Below are 13,493 nucleotides of genomic sequence, written 5' to 3'. Positions count from 1 at the left end.
ATGGCTTCACGGGTGTGTGCTTGTCGAATGCTTTGTGTCACCCACTGAACGCAGACAGGGTCTTGCGTGTTGATTACACTCAAGAAAGCTTTTTTTTTTTTTTAAACCACATGTTACTTTGCTTTCAGTCACTGTGACAGGGACTGGAGATAGCTCAGGAGGAGGAAAGGTTCTCAGAGGTTTGGGTCCATGGCTGGTGGGTCTCTGGCTCTGGACCCTGGGTGGAGTGACCTGGCTAGCCTCTCGGCTGCTTGAAGCAAAATAAGGAAGGGTTGGGCCTCCCATCCCCTTCAGGGCAGCCCCAGTGGCCTCACTTCCTCCTGGACGTTCCACCCGCCCCTAGGAGCCACAGATTGGGGAGCAAACCTTTAGCATTGGCCGTTGAGGGACCATAAAGCCTGGCGGGCTCCCTCCACTCCTTCCTGTGTGCTGATCACGTCCCCAGAGAGGTAACAGTCATCCTAACCGCCCCCTCCTGTCCAGGGTCTGGACCCTCAGAGCTGTGACCCCTCCTCCCTCAGTTCTGAGCCTCCCTGACTTGCCCTGTACACACCCAGCCATACTGGGGGCTCCTGGGGGTCTCCCCCTGACCTGGCCCTCGCTGTTTGGAGGCTGCCCTGGAGCCAGACATGCCCTCCAGGCCCCACAGAGCCAGAAATGGACCAGGGGGACTGGGGGGCTGGGAGAGGGCTCTGCCCAGGAGGGAAGGGCAGGGGCGCCTTCCGTCAGATCCAGGGCTTGGAGACAGGCAGGACTGACCTAGGGGAGGAGGGGGGTGTTTCAGGAAAAGGCACCTGTGGGTGGTCTGGGGACTCCTGGGTTTGGAGGACAGGCAGCTGAGACAACACAGGGGCTCGAGTGGAGCTGTAGAAGGTAGAAGATTCTAGAAGGGCCAGCCGGCAGGGGCCTCCCTTTGCTTCCTCCTTGCAGCCAGTGCAGGTCAGAGTTGACCAGGTGGCTGTAGATTGACCCACCCCCGCAACCTCATGGCCCCAGTGCCAGCTGTGGGGTTTGGGGGAAGGAGCAGGGGGTCAAGGGGTGGCTCCAATAGGAGCAACCAGGGGAGGAGGCTGGAGATCTCAGGGGAGCCTGGCTCAGTTCACAAGACCCTGAGGCTGTCAGGAGGCGTAAACCTGAAGGAGTTCTTCCCTGGGCTCCTGGCACCCTGAAAGCCGGAGGGAGGGTGGAGAGGAGGCTGCTCCTTCAGGACCTCGCTGGGCAGAGGCGGACCTGGGTGCCGAGAGCCCTGAGCCCATCGGTGGGCACAGCAGCCCCTCCCCACGGAGGGAGCTGGCAACCTTGGCTGTCCCCTGTGCTGACCACTGCCCTGTGACCAGTGTCCAGCCCGTCTCCCCTCGAGCCTCAGCCTTCCCAGCCCCCCAGTGGCCCTCCTTTGTGAGGATGTGGTGGGGGTTGAGCCCACCTTGCGTCTTCACAAAGATGGGTTGTTTCTAGCTAGTTCGACCCCCTGAGCGCAAGTCCTGGGTGCCCACCCACTTGTCCTCTGTGTGTCTGATCTGCTCCTTCGCCCGCTTTGCACACATTGAGTCGGCACCCAGCTGTCACACCAGGGCCTGTTGGAAGCCCTGAGGACACAGCAATGGCTCAAACGACATTCTTGGCTTTTGTGAGGCTTGTGCCTTGGAGTGAGCAGACAGTAAACAAGAAAACAGATGGAGCAGGGCCAGAGGGCCAGAGGGACCACCCAGGGTCAGGTGACAGAACACTGGCTGCTTTGGTTGTGGTGTTAGAAGATTTCTCGGGAGGTAAAGTGTGAGCTGAAAGGAGAGTGACAAGACAGCTAGACTCAGGGCTGGCTGGGGAATTTGTTCCACTCCAACACTTTGAGCTGATCAGTATCTATGTTGTAGTGTCACTGGGAAGTCAAACAGCATGAACCTTGTAAGTTGAATAGCACGTGCAAAGACCCTGAAGCACGTTGAGTTGGAAGTCCAGAAGTGAGCTATTGCAGTGAATCAAACAGGGAGGGGGAGGCCAAGAGTGTGCCTAAATATGAGAGGCCGGGACAAGGCAGAGCCCCAGACTTAGGGCCCTCCTTGGGGTCTTTGGGAGGGAGCAGCACGGTAGTACCCTGGAGCCATCTGCCTTTCTGCAGAGTGCTACTGGGGCTCCATCTGGAAGGGACAGCCAGGGCCCAATGCAGAGGTGGCTGTGGTTATCTACAAACAACCCCTTTGCAGCACATCATGTGTTACTGCCTGGGCCTCAGGCCACAGGAATCAGGTGACCCAGGCAGCAAGCCCGGCTGAGGAGGGAGGGGGAGCATGCGTTGGGGGCAACAGAACCAATTCCCATTTTCTTGATCTGGGCAAGTCCTGCCTTCCAGCTGGACTGAAAACAAAACCAGCCTCTGTGCACAGTCCTGCTCTTGGGGTGGTACCGGGTTCCTGGGGTTCAGGGAATCCCTGGGGAAGGGCTTACACAATCTCAGGCCCCCCAGGACCAGGGGAGAGATCAGCTCTTCCCACCCCCGTGCCCTGTGCGACACAAAGCCCTAGTCTCTCTCTCTCCCTCAACCCAGGGATATTTTTAGCCACTAAGAAGGATTATCAGCTGCCACCCAGGTGCCAGGGCAGGGCTGGGAGCCGGGCCAGGAGGCTTCAAAGAACAGGCAGGCTGGGGGACCAGGGGCAGCCGAGGTGTGGGGATGCTGGAGCAGACACACACACACACACACACACACACACGACCTGGAGGCCACCCCGGGTGCAGCCCAGGGGAACACAGGAGGCTTAGGGAGGGCTCCTAAGCTGTGTGCGGCCACTTGGATGCTGGGGACCACCCGGCCAGCACCTCCCCACCCCCATCACAGCCACTAAACCTCCCACTGCCCCCCCCCAGGCATCATTCCCAGCCTTCCCCATGGAAGGGGCCACTCTGGGTCCCATTTTACAGATGATGACACTGAGGCAGAGAAGCCAGGTCACCTGCCTGAGGTTGCACAACTGGTGAGTGAGGCCAAAAGCAAGTCAGAGGTGATACCTGCGTGGGTGTTTGTAGGTTCTCAGCCACTGCCCTTGACCCCCTGGCCCAGAGCATAGGGGACCTGGCCATGACCACTGTACAGATGGGTAAGCAAGGCCCAGGGGGGCAGTGTCACTGGGAAGAACTAGAGGAGCTGGGGTCCCAAAGGTGACAATCTAAGGGGACTATAGCTCAGGGCTCTTCCCTCAGGAGGATAATCTGGGTCTTTCCTGCCAGGGACGCCCAGTGACAGCCATGCCTGAGCCCCTCCTGCATGCCAGGCCCTGCCTGGGTCTTCCTGTGCAGGGTCTGGGGTGGGGCACGGCTGGGAGTGCCTCAGGAGGATCCTGAAGCCCTTGAAGCACTGGGGACAGGACTGCAGTCTGCTGGCTCCAGACCCTGCTCTCCTCTCAAACCACAGCATCACTTATTTATGCATCAAGAAAGGAAAGTGTGGGCCTGGGGTTGTAGCCCAGTTGGTGGAGCGCTCGCCTCGCGCACAAGGCCCTGGCTTCAATCCCCTGCACCACAAGAAAAAGGAAGGAGAGTGGGCAGGGACCGGTGGGTCGGGGGCAGGGCTCCTCCGTGAGACCTCTGCTGTCATGGTTCTCTGGCTTGGAAAGTGTGTTTCTGGTCCCCTTTGTGACTTTGGACCAGAAGGGGCCTGCTGCAGGTGGGAGGACTAGGTTTGAGAACGACGCTGCCTTCCCCACCCCAAGCCTGGCCAGTTCCTGACCCCACGGTGAAGGAGGCAGAGCTGGGGAGGTGCTTTAACTGGACAACTATGGGCACGAGGTGGTTCCTCCAGGAGATGGGGCCGACTGAGCAGGGCTTTGGAGGATGCACGGGAGTTTGCAAACAGACCGGGGAGGCATGCGGGCTCTGAGGGCAGAGGCCTCACCTCCTTTCCCACTGTTTTGTGTCCCAGCGCTCAGCACAGTGGAGTGCACTTGTAAAAAGACGGCTCTGTGTGCAGGGTCACGCAGTGCCTGGCGTGGGTTTTGAGGCTGGGGGTGTAAGTGGAGACCTAGAATCATGGGCAGCTCAGGGTGGCTCCATGCACCAGGGACCCCAATCTGAGAACCCTCAGGTTGGGGCAGAATCATGGAGCTGGCCCGGGACTCCTGGGATCTGGCTGCAGCTCCCTCTCCTTCTGCACTCGGGTCTTTCAGGTGGGTGGGAGAGTCCCTTAGAGGAGGCTATAGAGGGAGACTGTAGAGGTCCCCCATGGCCTTGGCTGTGCCCATGAGGCTGGGTCCAGGCGCGGCTGGGGGCGCCAGGCAGGGCTGGAACACTGTCAGGTGCAGGATGAGGCAGGCTGCCAGTCAGTGATGACAGCCGGCTTCTCTAGAGAGATCAGCCCTCTGGCTCTTGTCCTGGGTCTAGACTAGCCACTGTCACACACCCGCGATGCTTGTTAGCTGCTGACTTCGAGAGCCCCCACAGGATGTCCAGCATGTCACTGGCGCCTCAGTGACCTGGTTCATCGCAGCCCCTTCCTGGGGACCAGCCATCCACACGGGTCTGAACCTCGGCCCCACACTGACCGGACCTCCCTGCGCCCACCTGCTCCCATCCTGGGCCCCTGAGTCTACCCCGCCTCCTGTGTCCGTGGGGACACCGAGGCCCTCCTGCTTGTCTTGTCCAAGGCAGAGCCAGCTTGTCCCCTGACGCAGCCTACTCCTCGGGTCCCTGGCTCTTCAGTCTGGAAGGCTGGTTTCGGGCAGGGTCACAGCGAGGGCGCAGACGGAATCGGGCTGCAAATCGGCTGACCTTGAGATGGGGGATCATCCTGGATTAGCCAGGAGGCCAGTGTTGCCAGAGTCCTCATGGAGGACAGGCAGGGTCCAGAGGGGAAGTCGCTGGAGACCAGGAGCTGCGCCCCCCACCTACCGAGGGCTGTGGGGCCGCCAGAATCTGCAAGAGGCCGGCGGGGAGCCTCCTCGGAGCCTTCCGGAGCCCCGCATTAGCCCAGGGAGACCCGTTTTGGACTTCTGACCCACAGCACCCCGGATCCTAGATTCTGCGTTGTTTAAAGCCACCAAGTTTGTGGTCTCTTGCGAGAGCACCCAGAGGGAACCCGTCGGCGTCACAGGCTGACTCCTGGGTTGGGATTTCCAGTCAGTAGCGATGCCCGTGTGGCGGCGTGCTCTTGTGCAGCTCCGGTCCTCTCTGTTTTTGGGGGGCGTGGGGGACACTGGGGGTCTCCCCAGGCCCTCACGCACACTAGCATGTGCTCGGCCACCGAGCCTTTTGGTTTCAGTGTTTATTTGTGTTTTCTTTTTTTAGCTTTTTTTTTCTCCCTCTTGTTGCAGTGCTTGGGGAAGGAACCCAGGTCCTTACACATCCCAGGCACCGAGCCACCATCCCCAACCCTCAGTATTTTAAATTTTATTTTATTTTATTTTTGCTGATGTTTTTATTGTTTGCAGTATTGGGGGTCAAACCCAAGACCTCATGAATGCTAGGCAAGAACTCTACATGAGTTCATTTTTAATAGACAAAAACTGTGTGTGTGATGACTGGGCTCAGTGGCACATTATCCCAGGGACTCGGGAGGCGGAGGTAGGAGGATTGCAGGTTAGAGGCCAGCCTTATTAGTTTAGCAAAACCCTGTCTCAAAATTTAAAGAAGGGGAGGATGTAGCTCAGTGAAAAAGCACCCCTGGGTTAAAAACCCCAGGACAAAAAGAAACATGTATATATTTGTAGCGTGTATACATTGTGCAATGGCTACATTAAAGCACCTAGGCATTATGTCACACGGGTGCCTTTTTGTGTGTGCTGAGAACACTTAAAGTCCACTCGGAGCAGTTTTCAAATATATAATACATTGTTACCGTGGTCACCATGCTCTTCAAGAGATCCTTGAGCTTACTCCTAACTGAAATTTTGTATTCTTTGACCGCTGCCTCCCCACCCCTCCAGCCTCCTCGGCTCACACTTGGGCCTTTGCTGAGGCCTTCGGCTCTTGGCCCTTCCTCACCCCAGTTTTCTCTGCGTCTAGACCCTTCTCACCACCTTGCTTCATTGGGACAGTCCACAGCACCCCTTCGGGGTTCTAGAGGCCACCCCATGCGTGGCAACCGACAGCCCTAGACTTTGATCTCAACACCAAGGACAACAGCACCTCGCTGCCACTGACGGAAGTGACAGACATGACAGCCACCCTAGCAAGCAGGTTGGCAATTGCTTTAGATAAAGTGAAGCCCACAGCTGCGACCCCGGGGAGTACCCCCGAGAAACGGAACACTTCTACCCACGCAGGACACACGGACGTGCTCACGGCAGCTTTGCCCCTAATTACCCAGAGCTGGAAGCAGCCCAGGTGTCCATCAGCAAACGATAAGGAGCCAACTCTGGCTCGTCCGGACAGTGCACAGGAGTCGCCCCATGGACACAGAGGCGCAGAGGAGTCCCGGCAGCAGGACAGTCTGTGGCGTGCAGGACACCAGACACACACATGCAGCGCATGCAGCCATTTATCCGACGTTCTAGAAGTGACAAAACTAATCTGTGATGACCAATATTAAAAGTATGGGACAGAAGTTAACTTTGGGCAGCAGAGATGGAGATTGACCAGGAAGGGACACAGGAGAACTTTCTGGAAAGAATGTGGGTAGGAGGAGATTGGGTCACCTAGGTGCGTAGATTGGTCCAAACTCAGCCACTGTAAACTTGAGATGCATTCCCTCCAGCAAATTTTACCTTGAAAGAAAAAAACAAAGGGTAAGCAAATATTGAGCCCGAGTTAATGATCTGCACACCGAGATGTTTTGGGGGGTGTGGTTTGATGTCTGCTGCTTACTTTGAAATGCATCCAGGAAAATGAGATGAACTGATGGACGGGTCGATGGGACAGACGGGCAGGCGTGCGATGAAGCAGACAGAACAAAATGTGAAGGGCGGATCCAACGGTGGGTTCACGGCATTCACCGTAAAAGTCTTTCAGCTACTCTGCAGGGCTGAATTTTTTCATTATAAAATGTTGGGAGAAATGATCCAAATCTCCCTTCTGGCCCCTGTTCCTTGCATGCCCTGCCCCCCTCACCTCCTCCCTGTGTCCCCCTCATTCACTCAACTCCAGCCACAAGGGCCTCCTTCCTAGACCTCCAGCACCCTGAGTTCCACCCTGCCTCGGGGCTTTTGCACCTGCTGCTAATCTTCTGAAAAGCCCCTTCCCCAGGCCCCCTTCCTTTCCTACACTCCCCTCTTTTGCCCTGAGTCTCGGCTCCTTCCAGGGCCCTCCTTGCTCACTACCTTCACAGCCACCAACTCTGCATTTTGTCTCAGGCTCCATCACACTCTGGTATCTCGTCTTCTGGCTGCCTTCCTGCAGGGCTGTAAGTTCCACAGGGACAAAAATGTCTTTCCCCCTCCCCCACTGTGTCTAATGCCCAGCCCCAACCTGGCATTAACAGGACAAGTCAAACCGCGGACATCTGTGGCCTGAATGCAAGTGTGGGTGGGTGGGTGGGTGGGTGAGTAAGTGGGTGGACTGACAGATGGGAGGATGGTAGAAGATGGCTGGATGGGTGGACAGATGGATGAGTGGACAGACGATTCATGGACAGATGGATGAATGAGTGAACAAAGACTTTCCAACTGGTGACTGGCGCTGTCTGCTCTTGGCTCAAGATCTCGGGAGAGAGGAGCTGCCTGGGTTCCTCAGCAGGTGGGGCCGGCCGAGTGGGCTGCTCACCAGGTGCTGCTCAGCTGCCCCTCAGCCGTCACTCCCCTGGCAAGCTCGGGCATGCGGCAGCTCTGCCCCGCTGTGGCCCAGCCTCGGGGTGGATGGCCTCCTGCCATTCCTACGGGGAGTCCACCTTCTGAGGAGGGCCTGGAGGGACTCTGGATCCCCTCTGTCCTCTGTCTTTGGGGGTATTGGAGCCGCTTCCTGCAGTGAAGGGCACCTTCCTGACATTTGAGGATTCAAGTTTAAGACCCCAAGTGGCCACTCCCTTGACTTGTGGCCACCATGTTGGCATCTGAATAGTGCAGAATAATAACCCTGAGGAGCTGGGTTGTGCAGGGTCAGGAGGCCAAGCCCTTCCTACACTGGGGCAGGCTGGGCTGAGAGGTGGGTATGACTGTCTTTGTTTTATGAATGAACCTGAGGTTTGGAGAGGTTAGGTCACCTGCCTGAGGACACACAGCCAATGTCTGCCCTGACAACTGGCCATGATACACTGTTGGCTGGAAAGGAGGGCTGAGGGTGGACTGTGACCAGGAACCCACTCACTGAGGCCACAGAGGAGCTCCCGTGAGCGGGGCAGGGGGGCCAGTGAGCGGGCCAAGGGTGCTCTTGTTCTGTGGCTCCCGAGACTCAGTGCAGAGTCCTGACCGCGGCACCTGTGTCCGCAGGATGCTGTCCAGCCTGAACGCGTGGCTGTGGCAGGAAAGGCTCTGGTTACCACCAAACTGCTCCTGGGAGCAGCTGGAGGACCGCGATGGCCGGGTCTTCGCCCACCCCCACCACATGCTGGCGGCCCTGCCCCTAGCCCTGGTCCTGGTGGCCCTGCGCATCGTCTTCGAGAGGTGAGTGTCCATGTGCGCTACCTCCGGCCGACGCTGTCACCTGTGTGCCCCTGCATGCGTGGGTCCCCATCTGCACGTGTCCTGGGTGGGACCTGGCTTGGCACCACTTCCCTCTAGTGGCTGGTGGCTGGCTTACTCTGGGTGTGCCCCCACCTTCATGGAACAGGGCTGAGGACCTTGGAGGACATGGGTCTGGCCTTCAGAGATGAGTAGAGGGACACCTGCCAGCTCCCTCCCACCCAGGGCCTGAAGCTCCTCCCTCTGCCATGGGCAAGTCTGTCCGGCTCCACCCCCTCCCCCAGCTCCTCCCCTCCCCCTCCCCTTACACTGGTCCCCCTCATGCCCCCCATTTGCCCCCAACCTCTGGCAGTCTGGTACCTGTTCCCCAAGGATGTGCCACCTGCCCAGATTCCCAGTGACCTGGCTGCCAAAACCCCTGGATTTTCGGTCATTTCCTGCGTGACCAGTGCTGCTGGGAGCCAGGTGCTCTCTCCCCTGAGCACCCTCTCTGGTGGGAGTCTTTGCTCCTACAGCCCCCCCCTCGGCAGGGCCCACAGAGACCCTGCTGCGCTGCAGTCGTGGGCACACAGACAGACCCCCCTGCCAGCCCCTCTCCTGCCCTGGCCCTGCCTGGCTCCCCACCTCCCCAGTGGCCCTCCCAAGCCTGCACCCCACAGCCTCCCCGCCACCCGCCTCACACCTGGGTTCGGTCTTGCCGCCTTCTGGGTGACCTCCGGCCCTTGCCCTGGTTCCTCTTCTGTTGCCTTAAGGCTGATTCCTTGTCCCTCCCTGGAGCCAGACCCTTAGCCCTTCTTCAGGGGAACCCCCCAAAGGTCCCTCCCTTCGCCCCACCCCTGATCCTGGGCACAGGGGTGTCCTGCATCTTGCTTTGTGGCTCCTACTCATGGGGCTTCCTGAGCTCTGGGCCCCTGGACCTTCACAGAGGGGTATTTATCCAGCACATGGCCTTCTAGGAGGCCTGCCCATCCCAGCCACTCCCGGCCAGCTCCCAGCCGTTAAGGGGTTTTAACTTGCGCAATCTGATGCGGCTGCAGGACATGGTCCATTTTACAAAAGACTAAATGGACACAGAGGTCTAGTGACCTGCTAAGGTCACACAGCAGATCACCCAGGTCTGGAGGTTGCCTGCCCCCACTCAGCTGGGTCTTGAAGGGAGGGGTCTCAGCCCTCCCACGGGGACAGGGGAGAGTGGGGATGGATGGAGTGGGTGGGCACTGTGCCCAGGTCCACTACTGGAGCCCAGCAGGGAAACTGTATTTAAATAATGGCCTTGCCTGAGTCTCTGTGGAGGGCCGTGGGGATGGGGGAAGCAGAGGTATTAACTGTTAAAAGATTGAGTCTTGGGTTCACACTTGAGGTATGTCCCCCCATCACCCATTGTGCCACCCTGGGCACATCTCTGAGGGCTTTGTCCAGTTTGCCCATCAGGACAATTGAGCCAGTGATAAGGACTCAGTCCTACACTTGGCAGGTAGTAGGTGCTCAGTAAACCAGCCCCCTCTGTTCCCCATCACAGTTGCAGTGGGGGTGAGGGCCTTGCCAGGCTGCTCTGGGCCTCATTTCTCCAAATGAGGAGTGATGTTAGGACAATGATGAAATTCCGGCCCCACCCCGGCCTTGGGGTCCCCCTTGTGGACAATGCGGTGATTGCCCAGGGTCCTCACTAATCCTTTGCCCCAACCTGGAGCAGTGCCGGATGCTGGAGGAGGGGGACTTTAAGGGAGGCAGGCCCTGCTCCTGCCCTCGGGAATCAGGACCCCGGCGTCTGGGGGACAGGCAGTAAGGGACTCTCGACTTGGTTGGGGATGGGCAAAGGTACCTGGGAACCCCACATCCTGACGATGGTCCGGCTCCTACCCCCCACCCCCACACCGTCCAGTACAACCCAAGGTTCTGGGGCCCAGTGTGGGAGGCCAGAGCGGCAGGGGAGAGTTCTGACCCTGCCCCACGGTTCGCTCGGCTCTGGGCCTGTGGACCTTCCTCTTAGAGGGAGAAGAAAGACCCCCAGTCTCACGCCCTGCTGTGTGCCCACTCCTGGCCCCGATTTCCCTCCTGTAACGTGTTCCCCTGCCACCTCCCCCACGCTCACCCTTCTCTCCTGGGCGCTAACGGGCTCCATGTCCCCTGCACTCAGATTCGTAGGCCTGCCCCTGGGCCGGTGGCTGGGAGTGCGGGATCAGGTCCGGAAGCCAGCGAAGCCCAACGCCACGCTGGAGAGACACTTCCTGGAGACCGGGCGGAGACCCAAGGAGGTGAGTGCCCGTCGCCACTGCCACCCTGCTGCCCCTGCCACCCTGCTGCCCCTGCCACCCTGCTGCCCCGTGGATGGTGCCCGGCAGCAGTATGTGACCACTTATTGGGGGCCAGGGAAGCTACGGTGTCCTCTGGCACTCCAACAAATGCCCAGCCTGCACGCCACCTGGATCCCCTGCTTGCCCGGGAAGCAAAGCCTCACCCCCTCCTCACCTCTCTGGGAGATGAGGTCCCCCCCTCCAGCTGGGTGGGGGCGGGGTAAAGAAGTGAGTCCCCCCCCCCCATCCTGGGCATCAGCCGACACAGCTGCCCGGTGGGCAGATTCTGGGCTGGGAGGAGAGGAGTAATTCTTTCCCCGCTCTTGGGAAGGAAGAGAAGTCTGGCTGTGCCTGGGGGTGGCAATCTCCTCTGCAGGAAGGATGAGGGCAAGCTCTCCTCCGCCTGCCTGGGTGTAGGAAAGCCTCATCCCCAGTCCCCTTCTCCATCGGTGTTCTGCTGCACTAGGGACGGTGTTCTGGGGGCACACCCAGTGTTCTGGGGCACACCCATCTCTCAATAGTAGACATGGCTACTTCACAGGCAAGATCTGGGGTTGCAAAGAGGGGGAGCAGAGCCAGGTCCTGTTATCCAGGGACAAGGGAAGGAAGCCACCATCAGGCCTCAGTGGCCCTGACTCCTGACACCCCTCTTCAGTCCCAGATGGCCCTCTTGGCCGCCCAGTGTGGCCTCACACTGCGGCAGACTCAGCGCTGGTTCCGAAGACGCCGGAACCAGGATCGGCCCTGCCTCTCCAAGAAGTTCTGCGAGGCCAGGTACCAGGGCCAGGGAAGGGCCAGGGAGGGGTTCTGTCGGGCAGCTGCCTCATGGGCTTCCTCCCGTCTGCAGCTGGAGGTTCGCCTTCTACCTGTGTACCTTCGTCGGTGGTGTCTCGGTCCTGTACAACGTGAGTACCCCGACTGCGCACTGTCCCACAGGCACCTGCAGGGCCTGGGCTGAAGACCTCCTGGGCAGCAGGAGCGGAGGTTCTACAGTGAATGAACCACCGTGGGGAGAGAGGGGCAGAGGTGGAACTAGCCAGGGAAGAGTGGACGGGTCTGCGCGGGAACCCTGGGGAGGCCCTGGCCCCTGGGTGGCAGCTGGTGTCTGACCTTCAGGACCTTGAGACACCCGTTTCTTTGCAGGAGTCGTGGCTGTGGACTCCAGTGATGTGCTGGGAAAATTACCCAAACCAGGTGAGTGGCAAGGGTGGCCACAGGCCCAAGACCCAAACTTGAACAACACACCAGAAATTCTCTGAGTGCTGCTCTGGCTCTCTTACTCCTGTGTTCTGTAGAGAGGGGCCAGGAGTGAGGAGACTCCACAGAACCGCTGGCCTTGACCACCTGCTCACTCATGGGCATTCAGCTGTGCTGGTTTTAAGCAAATGGGGAGGGTCCTGGGCCATGGGCCTGCCAGGTAGGCGCCTCCGCTGCCCACAGCTACCCTTGCCGTCCTTCCTGTCACAGACCCTGCAGCCAAAGCTGTACTGGTGGTACCTCCTGGAGCTGAGCTTCTACATCTCACTGCTCATCACGCTGCCCTTTGACATCAAGCGCAAGGTGAAGCCGTGGGGAGGGACACCACGGGGAAGACGTGACCCAGTCTCTGGACAGGGAGCTGGGGTGCCGTGGGCTGCAGCCCCACCACCGGGAGGCCTGGGCTCCAGAGGTCACACGGAACTCCTGGGAGGGCCTGCCCCCAGCCCAAGGGTGGGGCGCCCCCAGCCCTAGGGTGGGGCCCCTCCTGGCACCAAGGCTCATCTGGTGACCCACCGTCTCCTGCAGGACTTCAAGGAGCAGGTGGCGCATCACTTCGTGACTATCGCCCTGATCACCTTCTCCTACAGCACGAACCTGCTGCGCATTGGCTCCCTGGTGCTGCTGCTGCACGACTCGGCCGACTACCTGCTGGAGGTGGGCTGACCCTCCGCACGCCCTGGAGATGAGGCCCCGCCCCCTCACCTCCTGAGGGGTGAGGCCCCGCCCCCCAAGTCTTCCCGAGAAGGAGACCCTGCCCCCCACCTCCCGGGACCTGGGCCCCGCCCCCGCTCCCTAAGAGGGGACGCCCTCGCAGGCTCCCGGGTGGGTGAAACCCGCCCACCCTCCTAAGGCCTCGCCGCTTTTCCGATGAGCGGAGGTCCGCCCGGCCCTGCCCGCCCTGCCGCCCTGCCCTGCGTGCCAGCCTGGGTCCTGAGCGGCGCCCTCTGCCCCCCCCCCAGGCCTGTAAGATGTTCAACTACACGCGCTTCACGGTGGTGTGCGACGCGCTCTTCGTCATCTTCTCCTTTGTCTTCTTCTTCACCCGCCTCATACTCTTCCCCACCCAGTGAGTCGGCCTCCCTCTCCCGTAGGGGCTAGAGGGGGGCGGGCATGTCTGAACCCCGGCCCGCCTCGCCCTTGGTGCCCTGCCCCGGGAAGAGCTGGAGGTATTGGCTGGATTTTTCCAGGAGGCGGCAGGGAAGGGTGTGCCTGACACAGGGCACAGCATATGCCAAAGCTCAGAGGTGAGAGGGAACTGGGCTCAGGCTTCATCGGGCGCAGCCCTGGACACGAAGTGGGAGGAGGAGGACCAGGACGCAGCTTGCTGGAGTCCTCTACTCAATATTCATGGAGCCCCTCAAAGATGCCAGGCGGTGGGCATATGGCCGGGGCAGCAGTG

General features: G+C 59.7%; 2 protein-coding genes and 1 long non-coding RNA gene across 6 annotated transcripts in view; 2 read left to right on the top strand and 1 right to left on the bottom strand.

The window, feature by feature from the left end:
• The window catches only part of Hnrnpm (heterogeneous nuclear ribonucleoprotein M), a 230,330-nt gene that overhangs the window by 60,743 nt on the left and 156,094 nt on the right, over positions 1-13,493 (top strand). The gene's annotated exons all lie outside the window — the stretch shown is intronic.
• Positions 1-13,493, top strand: part of Cers4 (ceramide synthase 4) — a 28,170-nt gene that overhangs the window by 12,714 nt on the left and 1,963 nt on the right. For 2 of the 3 annotated variants that reach the window (XM_046443828.2, XM_046443830.1), the window contains exons 2-9: positions 8,349-8,522; positions 10,678-10,795; positions 11,490-11,608; positions 11,682-11,739; positions 11,978-12,028; positions 12,302-12,394; positions 12,620-12,748; positions 13,054-13,160. In XM_046443828.2, the coding sequence (XP_046299784.1) occupies positions 8,350-8,522; positions 10,678-10,795; positions 11,490-11,608; positions 11,682-11,739; positions 11,978-12,028; positions 12,302-12,394; positions 12,620-12,748; positions 13,054-13,160 (848 nt within the window). In that variant the 5' untranslated portion in view covers position 8,349. Of the gene's footprint in view, positions 1-6,808; positions 6,902-8,348; positions 8,523-10,677; positions 10,796-11,489; positions 11,609-11,681; positions 11,740-11,977; positions 12,029-12,301; positions 12,395-12,619; positions 12,749-13,053; positions 13,161-13,493 lie in introns of all 3 variants that reach the window. The other variant, XM_046443829.2, reaches the window with a different exon arrangement.
• LOC124092356 (uncharacterized) lies at positions 6,449-10,029 on the bottom strand. 2 transcript variants are annotated; one of them, XR_006851571.2, is made up of 4 exons: positions 9,223-10,029; positions 7,245-7,325; positions 6,793-6,949; positions 6,449-6,692 (listed from the first exon to the last, which is right to left on the bottom strand). It is a non-coding gene; the product is annotated as an uncharacterized LOC124092356 (long non-coding RNA). The 2 variants fall into 2 exon arrangements; XR_006851570.2 differs by lacking the exon at positions 7,245-7,325 and having other exon boundaries at positions 9,223-9,568.

Source organism: Marmota monax, unplaced genomic scaffold (assembly GCF_021218885.2).
Source record: "Marmota monax isolate L192 unplaced genomic scaffold, Marmota_monax_Labrador192_F-V1.1 WCK01_AAM20220418_F8-fsc00102, whole genome shotgun sequence".
Classification (NCBI taxonomy): Eukaryota; Metazoa; Chordata; class Mammalia; order Rodentia; family Sciuridae; genus Marmota; species Marmota monax.
This window is presented reverse-complemented; position numbering and strand designations above follow the sequence as displayed.